The sequence below is a fragment of the Haliaeetus leucocephalus genome, unplaced genomic scaffold, assembly GCF_000737465.1.
Source record: "Haliaeetus leucocephalus isolate CR32 unplaced genomic scaffold, Haliaeetus_leucocephalus-4.0 Scaffold190, whole genome shotgun sequence".
Classification (NCBI taxonomy): domain Eukaryota; kingdom Metazoa; phylum Chordata; class Aves; order Accipitriformes; family Accipitridae; genus Haliaeetus; species Haliaeetus leucocephalus.
The window spans coordinates 166,339-186,618 of NW_010972626.1; the positions used below are offsets into that span (position 1 = coordinate 166,339).

The 20,280-nt window shown below is 44.2% G+C and overlaps 1 protein-coding gene across 1 annotated transcript in view; it reads right to left on the reverse strand.

Annotated features, from left to right (window-relative positions):
• Positions 1 to 2,585: 2,585 nt before the first annotated feature.
• Positions 2,586 to 20,280, reverse strand: part of CAMTA1 (calmodulin binding transcription activator 1) — a 321,555-nt gene continuing 303,860 nt past the window's right edge. Inside the window, exons 24-25 of the mRNA XM_010565346.1 lie at positions 15,802 to 15,832; positions 2,586 to 6,081 (exon numbers count right to left, since the gene is read on the reverse strand). Of these exons, the coding sequence (XP_010563648.1) occupies positions 6,049 to 6,081; positions 15,802 to 15,832 (64 nt within the window). The 3' untranslated portion in view covers positions 2,586 to 6,048. The remainder of the gene's footprint in view (positions 6,082 to 15,801; positions 15,833 to 20,280) is intronic.

Below are 20,280 nucleotides of genomic sequence, written 5' to 3' on the forward strand. Positions count from 1 at the left end.
CCCCCCCCAGCCAGTTCCTGGGCAGGACACGGCTCCTCCGGCCACCCCCTGTGTGTTAGCGCGGGTGGGGGCACAGTTCGGGGCTGCGGGCCGCCTGTGAGAGACCCCGGTTCTGTGCGGCAGCCCTCAGAAGTGGTGAGGTCACGCCGCCTCAGCAGCAAGCGCTTGGCCCGAACTGCCGGGGACACGAGGTGATTTTTGAGGCAGCGCTGTGGTTATGCGGTGCAAAAAGTGTGCGTGCTTTTCTTTTTTTTTTTCTTGTTAAACGCCTCGGTGCGTGCCTCGTGCTGTCACCTGAGGGCGAGTGGAAGATGCTGAAGGGTGAAGGCCTGCCAGGGCGGGTAGATTTGTTCTTATCCCTCTCGCTGGTTGTGAAGGGGTCCTGGCGTGCCTGAAGCCCCCCAGTACAGCTGGGCTTGGAGACCTGGCGGGGTTATGCCTATACTGGGCCTGGCCAGGACGTGGCTGATGTCCTTCGTCGCCGCCTGTACGGTGCCAACTTTTCGATTTGTGGCCAGAACAGTGTCGATAACATGCTGATGTTTTGGCTGTTGCTGAACGGCCAAAAGGCGGCCTGAACATCAAGGCTGCCTCTGTTTCTCCTGCTGCCCCCCCCGCGGTGAGCAGGCTGGGGGGGTGAGAGGCTGGCAGGGGACACAGCGGGGACAGCTGCGCCAAACAGACCACAGGGCTGTTCCACGCCAGGTAACATCATCCTCGGCAGTAAAGCTGCGAGGGTGGTGGTCGTGGTCGTCCAAAGGTATGCGGCTGCTGGTGGGAGGTAGTGACTGCCTGCCTTTGCATCACTTGTTCCTATTTTTGTTCTTTTTGGTTTTATTCCCTTCATTTATTAAACTGTCTTTATCTCACCCCAGGCATTCTCTTCTCACGTTTGCTCTTCTAATTTTCTTCGCCCCCATGCCACTGGGGAGAACGGGGGAGGTGGGGGAGTGAGCGAGCAGCTGGTAGGTGCTTACTTTCTGGCCAGGGTCAACCCACCACGATGCCAAAGGCGAACCCAGGAATTAACAGGCATGTAAAATGGAAAATCGGGGAACTATCTGTGAGCAAATCAGGGAGTTAAATGCTGATTTTTTTTCTTAAAGAGAAACATAATTAAACATGTTTCTCTGTAGTCCAGAAGAAACTCTCCTAATGAAATCTCGTCTTCTGTTGTAGTCCTGGGTTTTGGAAGAACTTACTCATACTAGTACTAACATAGTCCTTCAGAAACAAGGTGATTAATCTATTAGAGCTGTTTTTCCCTGCTAGGCTAGCCTTGTAGTCAGGTACAGAAGTTGCATTACTGAGGGTTGGTTCATGTAACTTACATAGCTGTTCAGTGCAACAGTTACTAAGTCTCAGTTTAGTATTATTGTGTTATTAAGTGTGACCTCTTAGGTTCCTGCATCAGCAGGCCTCTTGAATTCTACTAAGATTCACCTCTGCTTTGTGCACAATGTAGGATTTAGCATTCTTCTACTAGGTTTGCAGGGTCTCTCATGAAAAGCCCATATGCCCTGCCCTGGAAGTGATTGTTTACTGAAGAGGAACTGAAAATAATTTGATCTCAGAAAAGCTAGTCATCCATAGGTGAGTACTATCTGCCATGTTTATACTATTACATAGAACTACTTGAAGTTGTGTTAGAGACTCTAATCGGAACTGGGGCCACCTAAGGGCTGGTGAAATATTTACAAATCTGTAGTATTATGTCGCCTTACATGATTTCACAGAACGTTTCCAAATTTGAAATGCTGTCATAGCATATTGCCTTGAAACTAATTTCCACCAAACCAGGCTGCTAGCTGCAGCTGGGCAGAACTTGTATTTTAAGGACAATTGGATTTTGAATGCTTTTGTGTAGTTATAGTCATCTTGGCAAAACCTGTACTTTGACGCTTGGATATTAGGGGTAGATGAGTACCCAGCCTCTGTGGTTTTAAAACAGTTTTCCTTACTGCTGTAAGAGTGTGGACAACACTCAAAAGGAGAAGTTTCTGCTTGGGGTGAGGGCCTGAGGGGAAGAAACAGAGAGGGTGGCTGGCATGTACAGGTTTTGTCTAGCAGCTGCCAGCGCGCGAGCCACCTGCAGGGCCTCAGGTGTGAGCCAGTAGTGCTGAGCAGTGTCATGGAGCTCTGGGCTGGCCTCTGAACTGGAGAAGGACCGGGCTGGCAGTGCTGTGCCCGGGAGCTGCAGAGCACCACTGGGCAGCGGCACTCTTCAGCAGGGGACCTGGAAAAGTTTGCTTCCCAAGAAATAGAGAGTTCCTCTCAAACATGCTGCTTTATGCACCAGATGAAGGTTACACACTGGAATACAGCAGCAGAAAGGGCTGCAGGTCCAGGGACTGTGTTGTTGCCTTTAGTGATCCCACCACACTCCAGGGGCTGCGCACCCGCTCGCGGGTAGGCTGTGGACTGTTCAGATTATAACCCGCAGGAAACTAGGTGCTACTTACAAGCAGGCCATGTAGTAAAAGAAACGGATTTTTTTCATGGTTACGTACAGTGACTAAAGGACTACACCATGCTTTTCAACTAGGATAGAAGAGACATGTTTAAAGAAAGGCGCACACTTTGTATGGGGAAATTTTCTTTGTTTTTAATTTACAGCAGAAAGAATATAAAGCATTCAGAAAACATTTTCCATATTTTAAGGGCAATTCAAAACATTTTGCATGGTTCCAGCAGCTGAGTTCTTCAACAGATCCATTGATTCAGTGATGCTTTACATGCACGGTTACAAAAATAAAACTTACAAAAGAGAAGACATCTATACTAGTTTTACATGCAAGTCTTGGGGACCCCCCATTGGGCACCAGCTATTGTGTGGAACTGCCATAAGCGTGCAACCAGAGAGGGGGTTCATGTTATATTCTGTATTTCTTTCACACAGTATTACTGCTGTCGAATGTGTTTCACAAAGGAGCAATTCCATTATCAGAAGACAGAAGATCTGGCTCCTGGCACTTGGGAATTTGAATTTTCCCGGAAAGCTGCACTTACTTATCTTCCGTGACAATGTAAGTTCCACAACCAAGAAACGGGTGAGCAGAATCACTTCACTGCGGGGGGAGTCTTTCTAACTCCCCAGTGATACACTGAAGGGTTATGGCCCGACACAACAAAGCACTTGGAAGCTGTACTTGGCTTCAAGCATGCAAGTAGTTCTGTTGCGCCCGTGGAATCGCTTGCATGTTTAACAGCAAGTACATGCTTAAACGTTTGGCTGAAGCAGGATCTAGATTAGTAGATACACCACCAGGCCCATGGATCTGGAAGAGTAATTTGAAATAGCTCTGTATATTACTGAATCATTTTCTGTAAAGACAGGGAGTTAAAACATTTCCACTGAGGTCACTACTCTTGTTAGGAAAAGGTCGATTCTATATTGTCACGTATTGGTTAATGGGAGCAACATTTCAGTTTCAAAATGTCAGAGTTCTTCCAGTATTAATACAGAGCATTTCCAATTCATTCCAAAGGAGATTCTTCGGCGTCTCCTGTTCCGTTTTTGCGCAAGCAGAAAATTTAACGGTTAAGGTCCCAATTCCATACCGTAAATCGAGGCTATGAGGCTGCCCACAGGCACAGTGTGAGCGCCAGACTGTTCGTTTTTCTTTTTTCCCTTTTTTTAAATTGAATCAGGTCATAAAGCAGCAGTTCAGAAATGTACAAGAGAATTCTGATAATGAGCTATAGCACATCTACTGTAATTCAATGCTGGCAGTGAAAAGAAGTAATTAAAAACAGGTACAATTATAGAAAAGGCACCAAGAGCACTGACCCCAGTTTTTTTTGCCACAATCTTTGTTTTTACTCTTCTTTTAAAGACACCAGTTTAAAAGCTTCTTATGTGTGAATATTTTTAGGCTTCACAACAAGCCTTGCGTTTAAACATTGCAGTTGGTGGCCGGGATCAAGCAAGAACAACTATTCCAAAACTAACAATCTCAAATTTACACCAGTCCATTCAGAGATTTTAAACTGCCACAAGCAAAACAAACACAGAGGAGCAGTTTCTGATCTCAGACACATGTACATAACCCACAGTAACGACATGGACTTCAGGAGTTTCTTCCCTTACATTCCTGTGTAATAAAGATCAGAACCTGGTTCCCATTGTCGAGAATTTGTGACAGTTTTAAATTAGTAGTTCAATTTAAAAAAATCTAATTTCTTTGGCTCCTCACTATGTGGAAATAGCAATATACCATGACACCCCTACAAGATCAGTTTGCATCTTTTTTTAAGTTTTACTGAATTTTTTAAAATTTTTTGTGCAATTTTTATTACATTTTCTGACTTCCAGCAGGAGATATGAAAATGTGAAACATATTTTCTACTTTCGTACTATTTCTTTTTTTTTTTTTTTTCATTTTATGTTCATTCTACGTGTTCTTTATTGGAGTGAGTGTATGGTGTTAAGCTAGATACGGTTTTTGTACTCTTATGATTATCTGCTTTGCAAAAGTAACTTAATTTTCTTAAGCAATATTAGCATTCACATTACTTGGCACCATTGGCAAAAAAAAAAAAAAAAGACGGGGAAAAAAAAAGAAGGAAGGAATAAACAAATAAAATCCAACCAAACCGAACTCCTGGTAGCCAAAATCAAATGTAAACATATCCTTTTTTTTTCTTTTTTTTTTTTTTTTAAAGTAATGTTGCTCTGCCTTTTTTTCCTAAGTCTAAATACAGTAGCTCTTTTTTGCCATTTAGTCATGCTTTAGCAAAAATGTTCTTCTAAAGAACATTTAAAATAAAGTTTCTTATAGTGAAATAAAGTTTTTGTTTCATTTTACAGACCATAGCCACTAATGCTTTGCTTTGTTCATTTCTTTTTCTTGAGTTCATGCACATATCTCTTTGTTTTAATATATACAATATGTACAAACAATACATCCACACTCTTCTCGTTCATTCAGACAAAACTATACAAATAATAATTTTATCTTGCCAAGTTATTGACCCTTTGTGAATAAAATATTTAGTAATTAATCAATATATTCCCTTTCAAATATTTTTTCTCATTTTCCATTTCTACCTTCTATATATACAGAAACTGCCCAGATTTTGATGAAGTAGCCAAAATAAGAAATTTACTGGCCAGAATGCAGCACCACTCTGATCTTTAGGTGGTATAAAATGTCCAGGCAACATATGTATGTGACTCTGCAAAATGACAAGAGGTTTGACAAGTACTTAAGATAAAAAGCTACATGTTTTACAAATTATTTTCTGAACTTAATTCAAATAATAGTACATGAAAGTAAGGCTAGAAAATAAAGTGCTGAATATGAGAGAAAGTACATGACAATTGATATGTTTGCAGGTTCTAGTAAAAATACCAAAAAAACTTTTTAAAACTTGCTTAAGCTGCTCTCTCCATTCCTCATGCATTACCCGTTTATCTCATACACCAACCCCTTCTGTAAGTTCCCACGGGATGTATTAAAAACCTGCAGATTTAAAAAGTTGCATTAAGTGTGCTGTAGAGATTTAAATAAAACACAAAGGACAGAAGTGCGAAGGAAATGAGGATGCATGGACCCAATAAAGATGTACTGATCTAAGCCCCTCCACTGAGACTCTCAAAGCTTCAGTTTCTTGGAGATGACTGACAGGTGCAGGAACAGCATTCTTGTGTTGCTTGTGCATTCCCACCTTTTCTTAACAATATTTTTGGTATAATATTTGTACAGTTCCACATGTTGTTTAATACAGCCCTATATGAAAAGGATAATTAATCGCTTCTTCCTTCTTGGAGAATGAAGCAACTCACAATTTCCTCCTGGTGTCTTTTGTTTTCCCCATGATCCAACAGAAGATTGAGTTCCAAGATGTCTTGCTGAACAAATTAAAAGTTGTCCATGAAAGTGCAAATGCAATGACCAAAACATTACTGTTAAAATCCTGCAGCTGGTATTTCCAGAACTGCAGTGGGTATTTTTGTTGTTGTTGTTGCATGTCTCTGCTAAAAACAGAAAATGAAAACAGTCTGAAAAGCAATGTCACATTGCTACGGGATGCTGCTGCGTATCTTCAAGTTCCTTGGCCTTTTTCAATTCTTTCACTCTGAAAAAACAAAGAGGAGCTATATAACACTTCTGTCGCAACTCTCTTTCAAGACAGAAAACCCAAAATGATTCCTCGCTCTAACCTCCCGTGCAAAGGAGCCAGCTCCCAGAGGAATGACAGGAGGGCAATACGTTCCTGACACCACAAACAGTTGGAAGCGCAAGAATGGGCCGCTAGAAATCCAAGACAAAACACATTTGGAAAGATATACTTATTTCCAGCTACTGTTTTTTCCTGGTATTTGTAACTACAGCTGGACTTTGTTCTGGTATTGGCCTATTTAATTGCCTGGGCAGTTGTAGGACTGCTGTTCCTTAACTGATTCTGCAGCTGCCCGCTATTCCAGCTGTTGCAGCAAAGGGGCTTTTCAGTGTTGACCTCTTTTCTCCATACATCGCTGAAGCGTGAACAATTTGATGTCATGCCCAGCACAGTAGGGGAAAATCAGTCAGTTGTACTTACAGGGGCAGCGTGATGTTGATACAGAATGTCACGTAAGGAAGTGTTTCTATGCGAGCGGAAGAACCGGTATGGGTGTGAAGAAAGAGAATTTACTTCACACTTCCTCCAGCTGCTAGCAGCTGTATCTAGCACGTTGTTGGCAGCAGACTCATGTTTTTTCCCAGCCAGCAGCGGAGGACGCTGCGTGCCAAGGGTGATGAACCTACAGCGTGGAAGAGTCACTCTGCCTAGATGTGGCCTAATGCTTCAGTTCTCAACTCTTCAAATGCATGCAATACACTACCTCCTCTAGCACTTGTCAGCATGAGAACTAAATCATAGCTGAAAGCTGAAATAATTAAAAATTAAATTAAAAGGATGAAGAGAAGGGAATAACTTCAATTACAGTTCAAGTAAAGCAGAATTCGGCATTGGTGCTGGAGTAGCAGCAATCCTCTGCTCCGGCTGACAAACTGGCTGTGTGTCAGTGAAGGCTCCCTGCAAAGGAGCCAAAACAAATCCACGGGGACGTCCCATGCTGCCCCTAAAGCCGAAGGCAGGTGCCCAGCTGAGCTTGGGGCAGCTTGGCTCTGCCTCCTTTTGCAGGGAGCTCCTTTCTGCAGTGCGATCCCTTTGCCACCTGCCTCCACATGCCTCCCCTCTGCTACTGCAAGGGGAGGACCCCCCGAAAGGAGCAGAACCCAGCCTACATTAAGGTGACCTAGCAAAGCATGTACGTGCCCTACTGATGTCGCAAAAACTTGAAAGGACAAATAACAAAGGTATGGTACAAAGGATTGTGTCAGAGCTGCAAGTCTGTGTAACAGAATCCAACTAAGGGTGAATGACTTTAAGAAAGCCTAAGTAAATACAGATAGCAAAAGATGTTGGGAGAGCTACACGGCAGCAATGCCAGTTTGTAGCTTCTGTACGTTGACTTCCACTCACACATCCTCTTTTGACTCTTGCGCCAGCCTGCTCATAGAAGGATACACTGAAGGCTGCAAACTGACCTCTCTAAATGTGCCTCCATTTCACTGTTTCCTTTATTCATTTTTCTGCATGAACTATTACTCAGAATCACAGTCAAAAGGGAGCTGTCTGCTTCTAACTCCTTGTTTTAGCTGACTCAAAGCTCTAAGCACTCAAAGGCATTCTCTTTATTTGTGAAACTGGGGGAAACAGGAGTCCATGAATAAATCACACTAACCAGCATGCAGGTCAGACCTTTGCTAAATACCTTAATTCCACCAAACTGTTTGAGAATATCATGTATGGAAAGACAGAGGGCTCTACTAGTCCAAATGCACATGCCCTTTGCAGAGGCTGAAGACCCACATCCAAGGGGCCAACAGCACTCCTCTGAAATCTGAGTCTGGCAGAGGGGTGCCTCAGTGCAGCCATCCCAGATGCCAAGAAGTGCTCTGATCCCCGGGCTGAGGAAGGGGCAAGGCAGCGAGCAGCACAACTGGTTCTGAATTCCTGCCTGGGTAGCGCTGTGCCGAGCCTAAATGCCTGCCACAGCTTCACAGAGAAATTTTCCACAGGGAAATTTTGGCTCTGCGCAAGCTGGTGTCTAAAAGATGTCTCCTGCTGACATCAGGGGAGTGGGGGCTTTAGCTCACAAATGACAAACTGGCCAACCTCAGTATATTTTGTTTTCTTTCTTTTCTTGCAGCAGAAAAGCAGCCTCTCCCTTGAAATTATTACTAAAATTTCTATTACTGCACCACTTAGAAGCGGAAGGTGAGCCAAGATCCCTGCTGTGCTAGAAAAATGTGGTGTGCCTCTGTGCACTAGGTAATTTTTAAGGCTTAGATTAACTATGTTCAAGATACCATCAATTAATGCATGATTCGCAGTGCAACTTCCAAGTGTTTTCCGTTGCACTTCAGTACAGTAATGTAAAATTAACCTGTTATTATAGATCTCTTACTGAGAACATGCACATTAGATAAGCTGGTGGCTCTTTCACTGAGACATGCTATACCTTAGTTTAGCACTTCAACATGCAAGGGCTACACTAACAAAGCACTTTTGCTGGAAGAATGCAAGACATGCTTTGCTGCAAACTTCAACCTACAGCATGCAGTATCTGTACTGGTGCAGACCTATTGAATCTGTTTAACTGGAACACACATGCCAACAGAAGTTAATTGCTGCAGCGCTCAACATTTGCACTAGTACAGATCCTATTCAGAAGTATGCAATGCTTTCCTTGGTCAAGTGTGCTTGACATCGGCTTACAGATTTTCAGGCTTATAAAAATGTTGCAAGTGCAATGATAATTACTGCTTAAAAACATAAGCACATACTAATACAGAATTTCCCTACAGCAAAGTTACAGACTTTGAAATGCATCATGGGTACATTACTGAAAGATGCAGTTTAGTATGTAATGGCTTAAAACAAACCCTGCGTTCCACAGCATTTATAAACTTGCACTTCAGGATGATGACCATCCACATTTACTAAGCTACCACATTTTTTTAATTAAACTAACCTCTGTGTGCAGTACACATAATTATGCATGTATTACATTAAAAATGGGAGCACAGGTAGGTACTCTTAAGGCCTTTATTTGTACAATACACTGCCTGGTAGGTATGAAGACCTGCAGTCTGTGGCTGACAATCTCTCCTCCACGCTCAGAAGACCCGGCACTGGGAGGCCAGAGACGTTCTCCCCTCTCCCGGCAGCTGGCTCGAGGCAGCCCCGCTCGGCTGTGGGATCTGCAGCATAGCACAGCCCAAGTGGAACTCAAGTACCTCTAACTGCTACCAATAACTGAACAAATCCATGGCCAGGCCGGCGCTTAGGAAGCACTGAAGTGGTGTTGTGAATGCCCCTGCTTCTTCCCCAACCCAGGGCTAAACGTGGTGTGCCACAACACGCGTACGCATCAAGCGAGATACCAGCCCAAGATAATCCATTCATTTTGTCATTTAAAACAACTGTTCTTAAACAAGCCTTTGAACTGCTTTACCAGGAGAACCTAAAACTAATTGTTTTCAACCAATTAAATTCTTTATTGGAGAGTCTGTGCTGCAGCCTTTCCTGTGTCTTAGAAGTCCTTTTAGTCCTCATCTAACACTTCTTTTCTTTTTGAGTAAGTTCCTTACTCAGTGGTACTCTGATTTGATTTTGTTACAACTGTATGAAGTGTTAATACCCCCCACTCAGTGTGGGGCTGGTATTCCCTCTTCATTAAAGCTCGGTGTAATGAACCCTCTAAATTTTCAAATGCAGTCAAAAATACAGTTTGACCAGGGAAGAACTTTGGACAAATTAGGACCCCTGAAAAAGAAACCCACTGAGTAAGTGCTGCTAGAAGTGAACAATATAGCATTGCCTTCACGGTAGAAGGTGATCTTCCTTGGTTCGTACTTTTCTGCTCTTAAATTCAGGCAAGGGAAAAGGGCCAAAGCGTAGCATTTACAGTTACGAGCATTAATAAACTGCTCTAAGAAAAAGAACACTAGGGCAATTAATAAAATGGTACAGCAGAAAGGATGTTCTTAGAGAAGATGTTTCAATCCAGTCTGGCAGACTTCCAGTGAGACTTTTTTCTTTTTTTTAAATAGCAGAAAAAACAAGCGTGCCGAGAGCAAGTAATACCAGCAGGCCAGGTGCTGATGGATGGTACGCAAACCTCTCCAGAGGTCTACAGGCGCTGGTATGCTGGTTTGGATCACTTCTGGAAGTGCCCCCAGCTGCATGGGGACTGGAGGCGAGGACAGTTCCAGTGATGCATGGCTGCAAGCCAGAGAGCACCAGAAAGGGTAACAGGCTCCAGCTGTTGCAAGGCTCCAAACAAGAAGTACCATCCTACGTCAGCAGCTACTGAAACCATGCACAGAATTGCAAAGACCATAAATTTGCTTTTGCACTGATGAAGCCTTCAACAAAAACCTGCTCAAATAACATTTCCTCTAGGCAGTAAGCGCCTCTAAGGGCCAAAGTCATTCCCTCGGCAATTGCTGAAGAGCAGATGGACAGAAAAAGCACGTGCAATCGAGATGACCACCGCTAAGGTGTGTGAATCACAGCCGTGGTGCTGACGCACAGATCGGGAAAAGAAGATGATTTCAACTCTGACCTTTGAACCCTGACGCTTGGGAGCTATGTCCCAGTTCCCAGATTGCTCCAGCCAGACAAAGCTTCTGCCCTTTGAACTGTGTTACTTACTCGGACACCATACAGGAGGTTGCATCATTACGTGCTGAAGCAATGTAGAAAGCAACAGCCCCAGAAGCGAGCAGCAGCTCCTCTCCCCACGCGCCCTCCCCAGTCTTGTATGGGAGTGTGTCAGCAAATGAATTAGGCCTACTTAGAGAAAGTTACAGCAAACGATGGCTTCATGGGTAAAGCGTAACACAAAGCTGCTTCATCAAATTTACTCCATAATGCCCAGCCAGGGAAATGTTTAATGAATCTGAATGCTGAAGATCAGTATAAAGGACAGGGTGCAGGAGCCAGAGAAGGCTGTCTGGCAAGTTACCTGTTGCTCTGAGAGCTGAAATGGCCTGTGGGACATTTAGGAAAAGAGAGCTCTTGCCTTTTTCCAGATATCTCATTTGGGCAGCAAAACAAAAAAGACAGAAAGGCCCAATAAGAATGACACCCCAGAGCACGCGGTCTGCGACTTAACACCCACATTTGAGTTCCAAATACATTCAGCCCCTGCAAGAGGTAAATGAAAAAAGAAATTACGTTGAAAACTTTTGTTGCAGGTACAGTGACGCATATCCCAATACGACATTTTCTCACATCATCCTGAACTCGAACAAACGGGACTTTTCAATCCCTTAAAATTTTCCCCCATTCTCAATCCTACTATGAGATGTAAGAAACTGGGTACTTAAATGCAATGGCTGCTGCATGGCACATATTAAAAACACACAAAAAATACGAGTCCTAGTTGCACAGGAGCAGGAAAGGGCTTGTTGCTGAAATGCCAAGAGAGGGAAGGGTATGCACAGAACAACAAAATCTAGTAGATGATGTTTATTTAGGTATGAAATAAAGTTGTACTTACCGGAGAAACTGACTTCAGGTGTTACATGCACACTCCCCAAACCGGAGAGCAGCATTTAATCAAACCGTCAGAAACGGAGTGGGGGTAAAGGCATCTATTTTTAAATGAAAGATGCCGTGAATGAATACAGTCTTTATTACTCAGGATCATAGATAACACGCGTGCTTGTTCTGCCCCGGAGAGGACAGAAGTTTCGCCATAGGCGGAAAGCGACTGGCTAGCCTCGTGATGTCAAAAGACTTGCTCCTTGTGATCTGCTCCAGATCACCTGCCTACCAAGAGTACGGCAGAGAGGGTCAGAGTTCAAGCGGCCGTGTATTTTTGTTCATGTCCTATATCTGGACTTTGAGCAAAGCTCTCCTTCACAGGAGGCTACAGTGGATGGTTAACCAATGAGCAGGGAAACATTTGTGTAGCAGGCACTGTGATTAGCTGTAACGTGTCCACTAGAGCGGCTTCCCCTGAGATGAAAACTTTTACTTAAAGGCAACAGTAACTGCATATATATTTTTTTTTCTAGAAAGTCTTTTAATTTCTACCACGGAAAGATAGCAAGTTTTGTCTCTTATAAGTTGGCCAATAAAATCTCCCACCTCTCCCTTTTTACTGATCCTGGTGTAATGTAATGCTGATAAATCCAGAAAAATTAATGATGAAATCAATTTGAAAAAAGGTTTTCAAACTGAAACACGGAAGCAAATGCTGTGATCATTTATCTGCACCCACAGACTACAAAAGCAGTGTCAGTGTACCGAGTACATCAAATTTGTATATTACAGACAGACATATGTTTGCATGCATTCCTTCAGCATATATGGAGATGTCAGCTTGTGCACATCAGAAGGCCCAGAAATACTTTTCTTCTGTGCATGCACGCCAGCAGCGTATGCACACGGGTTGCTATCAGAATGCAAAGCAGCAAAGAATCATTTGCTGTAAACAGACTTATTTTGGCACAACAGCAGCTAATACATTTTGTGATGGTTCATAGCTTACTTCTTCCAGATAAGCAGAGAACTCCCCGATTTCCAGATCAATCCCACATCACTTGCCATTCAAGGCAAAACCTGCAAATGCTACTAAACTTTCAGAATCTGCTTCCTGCTGATCTCTCATACTGTTACATACACAAAGCCTTAAAGTGCAACCACTATTTCTCCTCCAGTACTGACGACGGGCCTGTCAGCTGCACCAAGAGCAGAATCACCATACAGTATCTATGGAGCGTGCCCTCAGGGCTGGCTTCCCCAGCTTCGTTTGAGTCCAGGGAGCTGTGCGCTAGCTGTGGGCCTGGACCCTGCCCTTGCTCCTCTTTACAGTCCCCTCTACTAGTGCACTGACCGCGCAACACCGGTCGCTTTTAGTGTATCTTGAGACTGCAGCATGCATCTCCTCTCTTCAGTAGGAATCCCAGCTTTGAACGGAAAGGCACAATTGCTTCATTCTTCTACATCCAAGTTGTACGTTGCACATTCTTTTCAGTGTTGAATCCAACTAGCCCACTTTGGTATGCACTTTTTAAGTTTAAATTATTTCTCCTATTCATAGGACAAAGGTCATAAAACATATTCCCCTCCTGCCTGGCAGGCAAAGCTTACACACAGCGCTGCTAGCGGAGAACGCAGCACAGCTTCCAGCCCGTGCCATTCCCAGGGCAGACGGAGGTGCCCAAGAGAGCAGGGTGCAGCAGGAACTGTGCTGGCACACCCGCACGCAGCCAGCCAAATCAGCTAAGCAGGAATTCTCTGGAGAGAAGGAAGACTGAGAAGAGAGCACCAAAATTGCAAAAACAGGAGTAGCGGGAAGAAGGAAGATATTTTGAGCATACCAGCATCTAGCTGCGGATATGCATGCTAGTCCCTTTTCTTACACACTGTGGGACATGGTCCACCGCTAGCCAGACAAAACCAGGGAAGACTGGGAGACCCCCAGTTATCTCCAGGTAGTGTTAAGAGAAGAGGTCTCACCAGGAAGCGCCCTGCTGCAGAACGAGTCTGAGGCAGGGCAGGGAGAAAAACATCGGCTCTGTCTCTTCTGTTCCTGCAACTCCTATCTTGCACCAGTTTCTTCCAGTTCTGCTGCTTTTGAAAGGGTTTCACACCCTCGACAGGACTGTAGCATTTGACTTTTGCTCAGAGAAGAGACAGAGCGGGTGCATCTGCCATTCTGGTTGGCAGGGGCCCTGCAGCTCAGCCTCCTCTGTCCCACGACCCAAAGCGTGTCGGGCGGCAGCAAGGCTGGCTCCGCACTTGCGCACCAGAGTTTGCACCAGGTTCCTGCCACAACGGGCACACGCTGCGCTATAGGGGCTGAGGAGCTGCAGCTCCTTGCTCAGGACCATCTCAGGATAGGAGGAAGGAGGTCGGGACACTGCCTGCCGGGGAGGGAAGGTGTGCTGTTGGGCCAGCCCCAGGCAGCTCTGCCCTGCAGTGTGCTGCTCTACTGGCTGCTAAATAAAATGTTGTCATTTGTCTGCAGCATTCATTACTGCCCCATGGATATGGTAACTGACCCGAAGATTAAAGATGGTTAAACTTGCTAATGTTTTTTCGTATAAAAGTAGACACTTAGGTCCTTACAACAGAGGAAGGCCGATTTATCTAATCAGAAGAACTTTTTTTTAAGTTACTTCCAGTGAATTTTATTTTTCAAAACCCATTTATGTTTTTTTCTTCAACAGGCTTTTGAAACCAGACACCCAACTGTAGACCAAAAATTACTAGCCCTAGTTATACACAAAGAATCAGGTTAGTAAAAGCAAGTCACCCAGTCAGTCCACCATTATGAGAATACAAGCTATTTTTACAGTTCCTGACTTAACCTGCATTAGTTGTAAAGCACGTTACCGTATGTGCTAAGACCTGGAGCTATATTTTCCAGCTAACAACTTCACAGCGTTGGTGTCTCTGCAACCAGGAGTAATGTTTCTCTTCATCAGGGCAAGATCCATGAAAGTAGCACTTAAAGCAGTTAGGGCTGATCCGGGCCTTTGTCCCCATTTCATCCAATTCTTACTTCATTTGTCATTAGTAAAGAACCCAAATTGTTACTTAGAAAGAGATGTCATTAGCTTCTGCTTCTTTGTTAGGCTCCATAGGCTTAAGCCCAATTCAGACTCTCACTCCTAAGTCATAAAAATTGCCTCTGCAATTTGCAATCAGTAAACCTCCACAATCAACAATTCAGGTTTTTGTTCTGAATGTTAAGTGGAAGCAGGAATCCAGGTCATCCCTCCCTCTGCCTCTCCTCCCTTGCTGAAATAGGAGTAATAAGCACACAAATGGTGTTATTTCCAACTGCAGTTTTTGACAAAGAATAATCCTGCTGTCCTCCAACCTCTCAAATGCAAGATGGCACTGAGCAGTCCCGCTGACAACTCGGGCACGTGCCTTAAAAGCCACAGCATTCCCTGCTCGTGCAGGGACTGTGACCTGCCGTGGGAACACTTTGGCCTATTCCCACCCTGCTGTGGGGCTAACCAGCCCACTAACATGACCGAGCACAAAGGCAAGCAGACTCTTTTCATGCTGAGAATGAGACCCCCCGAGAGAAGCTCACTCAGCACATGCTATAACACAGTTATAGCACCTTCATTTTTTTTTTGTTTTCCTTCCCACTACGTAGATTAACAGCTGAGAGAAGCAGTTGTCAGAAAGCTGGCCCTAGTAAGGTAAGCAGATGTGTAACTTACTGATGACCAGCTTCTAGAAGGTAAGCATTGATGCTTAACCACCTTAGGGAGTAAAAAGCAGTATGAAGAGCTCTTCTGCTTCTTGCTGGCTCAGGCAGAAACAAACACCCACCTAGAGTAGGCTGCATCTGTACTGCAGCTTCCTACCACCTACACTGAACGCTGTCGCAGTCCCAGGACAAAGGACATTGTTACTCATTGAGTGTGTGTGAGCACAGACCCCGTCAAGTTCCAAAATCTACTAGCAGCCATTTTGGATACTGAAAAAATATCCCACCGACAACGCTGCCTAAGCATGCCCATGATGAATATACATGTCCTTTTTCACACATTCATGCATTGGTAACGTCTACTGCAGAGCTCTGTCCTGTTATAAAAGCAGCAGTGTTAGTCATTGCAGTAGGGTTAGTTTATACAGGATTCTGTTTCATATAATTAATGGAGGTGAAACTTACTGGCATATCTCGGCTGCAGCCCCATGCAAGCAAGCAAAAAGCAAAAATATTTAAAATGGAAGAGGAACTGGCTAGCAGGCAGCTACACTCACCCTTTTGTACAGCCTATGGTCCACCAGTGGGCTTCAGATTGCAAAACAATACCAAAGAGCTATTAGCACACACATGGCAATAACCATACCTTACCAAGAGCTTCACTTCAGGGAGGAGGAGACAATACTTCTGCTTGCCTGGAGAGAAAGAACCCTTCCCACTCCTGCCTACTGGACTCCTCCTCATTACCAGGGATGAGCAGTCCTGTGTTTAGGTGTTTTAGGGCAGGAAGTAATAAGCAAGTAAAATAAACCCAATACTGTCATCCCGGTGGCATTTCTAGCTGCATCCTGCCTTCCCTTGCAGCAATTGTCTGCCTTCTATCTCATTCCAAATGCTACTCCATGAAAAAACACTGCAGATCATAATCACAGCCTAGCAATGGCATAGGTACCTCTTGGAAGACTAAAATTTTCCTAAGAATCGGAGAAAGAATAGGAAATAGGAGGTTACCTTCTCAGTGAAAGCTGACGGTATGGACCATATATGGATTCAGCTCAGGAAACCCAAACCACTTTGGAGCTCTCGCATTTCCTTGTGGCTCTAGACGTATCATATCTGGGGATCTCTAAGTAGGTGGAGTCTTTCCAAACCCATTAAATACACAAACCTTGATTCTGCCTCACACAGGACAGCGTGCCAGGAGACAGCTCAACTCACAGTAGGTGTAATGGCAAGTTTTAGGTTGAAAGTTAGTCAAGTGCCAGCCAACAGGTCCAGGCACCATGGGAAGACGGGCAAAGCTCTCCTGGGAGGCCATGAAGTTTCTGTTTCTCACTCTCAATGAACAACACTTCTGTGGTGACAAGTTATGTTGATACCATGTTATGGCTGATGTATGTTTTTCACCACATTTTTGAGAATATGACAATAGATGGATAGTTTTGGGTTTGTTTTTTTTTCAAAGTCAAACGGAAACAATACATGTCTGACCGTCAGAATGACTGCTGCTGATGAATGACCACTTTTGTCTCCATGACACCTGATAATAGTCAGCTGCTAGAGCTCCAATATCTTCTCTAAGAATACATTTGACCAAAACTTAAATTTCTTTTCTGATTTTCATCAACATCTATGCATCCATTACTGAGAGAGCTCCAACCGCAGAACCTCTCTCATTAACTCTCTCAAACATCTGAAATACTGTCTGACCAGGCAACAAGCGTAAGTTCAGGAGATCAGAAAACACAAGACCAACATGCCTATGCACCCTGGATCCTCAAGCTGATAGGAATCATGTTTGCACTACTGAGCCTTTGTGTCAAAAAGCTAATAAGCAAAATAAGACAAGACAACCATTTAAGCTGTTCTGAATGCTAACAGACAAAGAGTTCTCATAACTGGCTTAAAGTAGAGTTTGATCACTTTAAAATAGGAAAAAAACAACCAACCAGATGGTTGCCAGGGGAAAGCCTGAGTAAATCTTGCCTAAAGGCTACAGAATAAGCTCTTAAGAGTCATTTATTGGCCCAGCAACAGAATCTGCTTGTGGACAAAACCCTAGGTTAAACAGTTTCATTTTTCTTTAAGGTTGAATTTCTGAACTTTAAGAATTTACTGCCTTTTCACTTAGCTCACTATCCTTACGACAGACTGCAAACGGCTTTTACAGCCTCCTCCCCCATCTCTATCAGCTGACAGAAATCTGCTACAAGATCCTGCTTCTTTGATGTTCCTGTGCATGCTCTCTTCTCTCTCACTCCCTCAGATTTTCCAAAAATATCTGTCATTTCTATCCTTTGCACTGACAAGGCACTGTGGTTTAACAAGTGGCTCCACAGTGCCATTTTTATGCTACAGACCATTAAATAACATTAGGTGTTAGTTGCTACGGCTTGCCCCTGGATGTTCAGGAGCTTGGATGGCTGAAGCATTTCTTTATGGAGCCTGGGCCTTTCTTAATTTCTTGTTTATAGCAGCAGCATGCTAATTTTGAGCATTTCAAGAGCAGTCCGCGATGGGATTCCAACAAGCAGTACTCCTGAAACAGCACGTGTGGCTGTTAGCCTAAGTACCAGTCACATCATCAGCAGCTGTATCCTGTGTGAGCATTACACAGGACACACAGTAGACTGAATGAATATAATTAGGAGGCTTATACAGAGGTGGTTTTAAACTTACTTAACATTCTAAGTTTCATTACCCTTAGAAAGAGGCAAGCAAGAAAAGTCAAGCAGTGAGGAATAACTGTGATTATTAAGACACAGAAGGAAAATTCAGAAAGCCTGAAGACGACCAGATGAGAGGGAAGCAATGCTCTCATCTTCCACCTGGTACCCCAGTGTACATGCACCACGAACAGGGCAGGTCAGAAAGGGGGTTGCAGAGCCAAGCTTGGGAAGGAACGAATGCAGGTGGTCTCGCCAGGATATGGCTGTGCTGGGGAAAGTGTGTGGATCTCCCCCTCGGGGCTGAGGGGGGCAAGGAAGCAAACGGGTCAGTCTGAGTCAGCTGAGATGATGAAGCAAGTGAAGCTCTCTTTTAGTAAGTAGATCTGTATCATTTCCAGTATTGTACTTTTCCTCTGCAGTTGTTTATGCAAGCAAAAGACTTCAATCTGTTTGTCTTCAAAATCCTTCGTGGTAATAAAGCTCCAAGAACCTGATTTGTGTGCTGCTCTTCACAGAGCGCAAACAAGCTCAGGGACCAGATCTCTCGGTATGGTACTGGCAGCCAGGAGAGTCCGAGGGTCTGCGAGATACTTCAGCAGTGTGATCCCAGGATCACAGATGCAGCCTAAGTGCACAGAGCATGAAGTGTTTTGGCAAACGTCTTTCTTTGCAACTGCTTGCTACAGCTTTTTTGGCAAGCAGGAAGAATATGGGGAAAGAGGCCCAAACTTGTCACATGTCTAAACAGTTCTGTAAATCTAGTAGACTGGTAAATTTATGTCTTTTTCAAGCAGATTTAAATGCTGGTTTTGTCATTTTGGTAAGTCCTGCTTTTATTTTTAGCATTTGCCAATGCCAGAATGCTTCTGGTTAAAATTTGTGTCAGTTATTAATACTAGGTACACTAACACAGTTTTAAACCCTTAGGATTGCTTGGAGAAAGTGCATGACCATGAATGTGTGATCGTTTTTATTTCAGAAGGAAAAGCAAGGCAGTTTTGAAACACAGTTAACATCTTCAGGGTAAATAAGTTACTTTCTGATTTTGTTGCATCCTAGCCAAGAACCATGGATGAATTCCCAAGTAACCACAACCACTAACAAAGTGCCTACAGACAGACAGGACTGCACTGTTGCAGAAATGCCAAGTACTGCGCAGTGTGACATAAGCCAGACAGAGCCTACTGACAATGGATCCCCCCCCCAGCCCCCGCTTCTTCATTTTTATTTCCTGTCTATAAACACCCAAGACTTAAACCCATCTCCCAGAGATGCCTGGCAGCAGCGACCACGCTGCTGAAGAGAGAGGAGATCGACTACAGGCAAAGGGAAGGGTCTTGCCTGCAAACTTCAGCGATGCAAGTGAGTAGGGTCTCGCTCTACAAAGGAAACAGGAGACGCTGAGAAAGAGGACGGCAATGAGCTGAAGGCAAGAAAAACTCCTGAAATCACGGGCAATTTAAGCCCTGGAGGTCTAGGTGGAAAATTAACAGTTGGAGACTTAACTGAGCGTGGCTGAAGTGCATAGTGCATCCTGGACATTGGTGGGAAACCCAGGGATACAGCTCGTCGTGAGGTATTCTCTGGGCTTGTGTGTGATAGTTGGCTGTAACAGCCGCTGGCAGGTTGACCCTAGAGCCTCCATGGATGGAAACTGGCACATGGCTTCCCCAGGGACTGTCTGGATCTCAAGCAGATCTGAGAGGATACAGAAGTTCCAAGCCTCTGCCTGCTTCAGTGGGACATGCTGCCCAACAAACACAACAAAACAAACCTTTTGGTCTCTTCCACATGCCCAGCTGAGAGCAAGAAGCCACTTGTGCTTCTTTATGAACAACTGCGGCTGTTTCAAGTGCATTTGGAATTGGCCTGGAAATGATAAAGCCCTCTTTCTTGTCCACACATGTTACTTCGCACTGAACCTGCAGGTAAGATGTCCTTCCACAATGTGAGCCACACTGACTTCCTGCAAACTACAGCTCTGAAATCCTACAAAAAGGACTGAGTCTGTTTCTAAAATCAAGTTTATCACATGCCTCTCTGCCTCTCAGAGTTCTCCTTGTTCCAACATCACTGGGCTGAACTAGACATGCTTCAAAATGCATCAGGTCTGACCAGCTCCTGAGTGGATGAAATGCATGTGTGGTGAGAATGGAGGGAGCAGAGTCAGAAACATCTGAATTTACTTTTGTCTAGGCAAAGTTCCAGTTTGCAACCTGATCATATATGGGATCCTTTCATTGAGAAATCAAAACAAATGCCCTGCACATAGCAGAGCACTGGTATGACAGCGCTAGCTGCCACATGTGAATGCTTTGGCAAGCCTGTGCAGGTTCTCACACTGGCAGGAGATGATTCATCTTCATG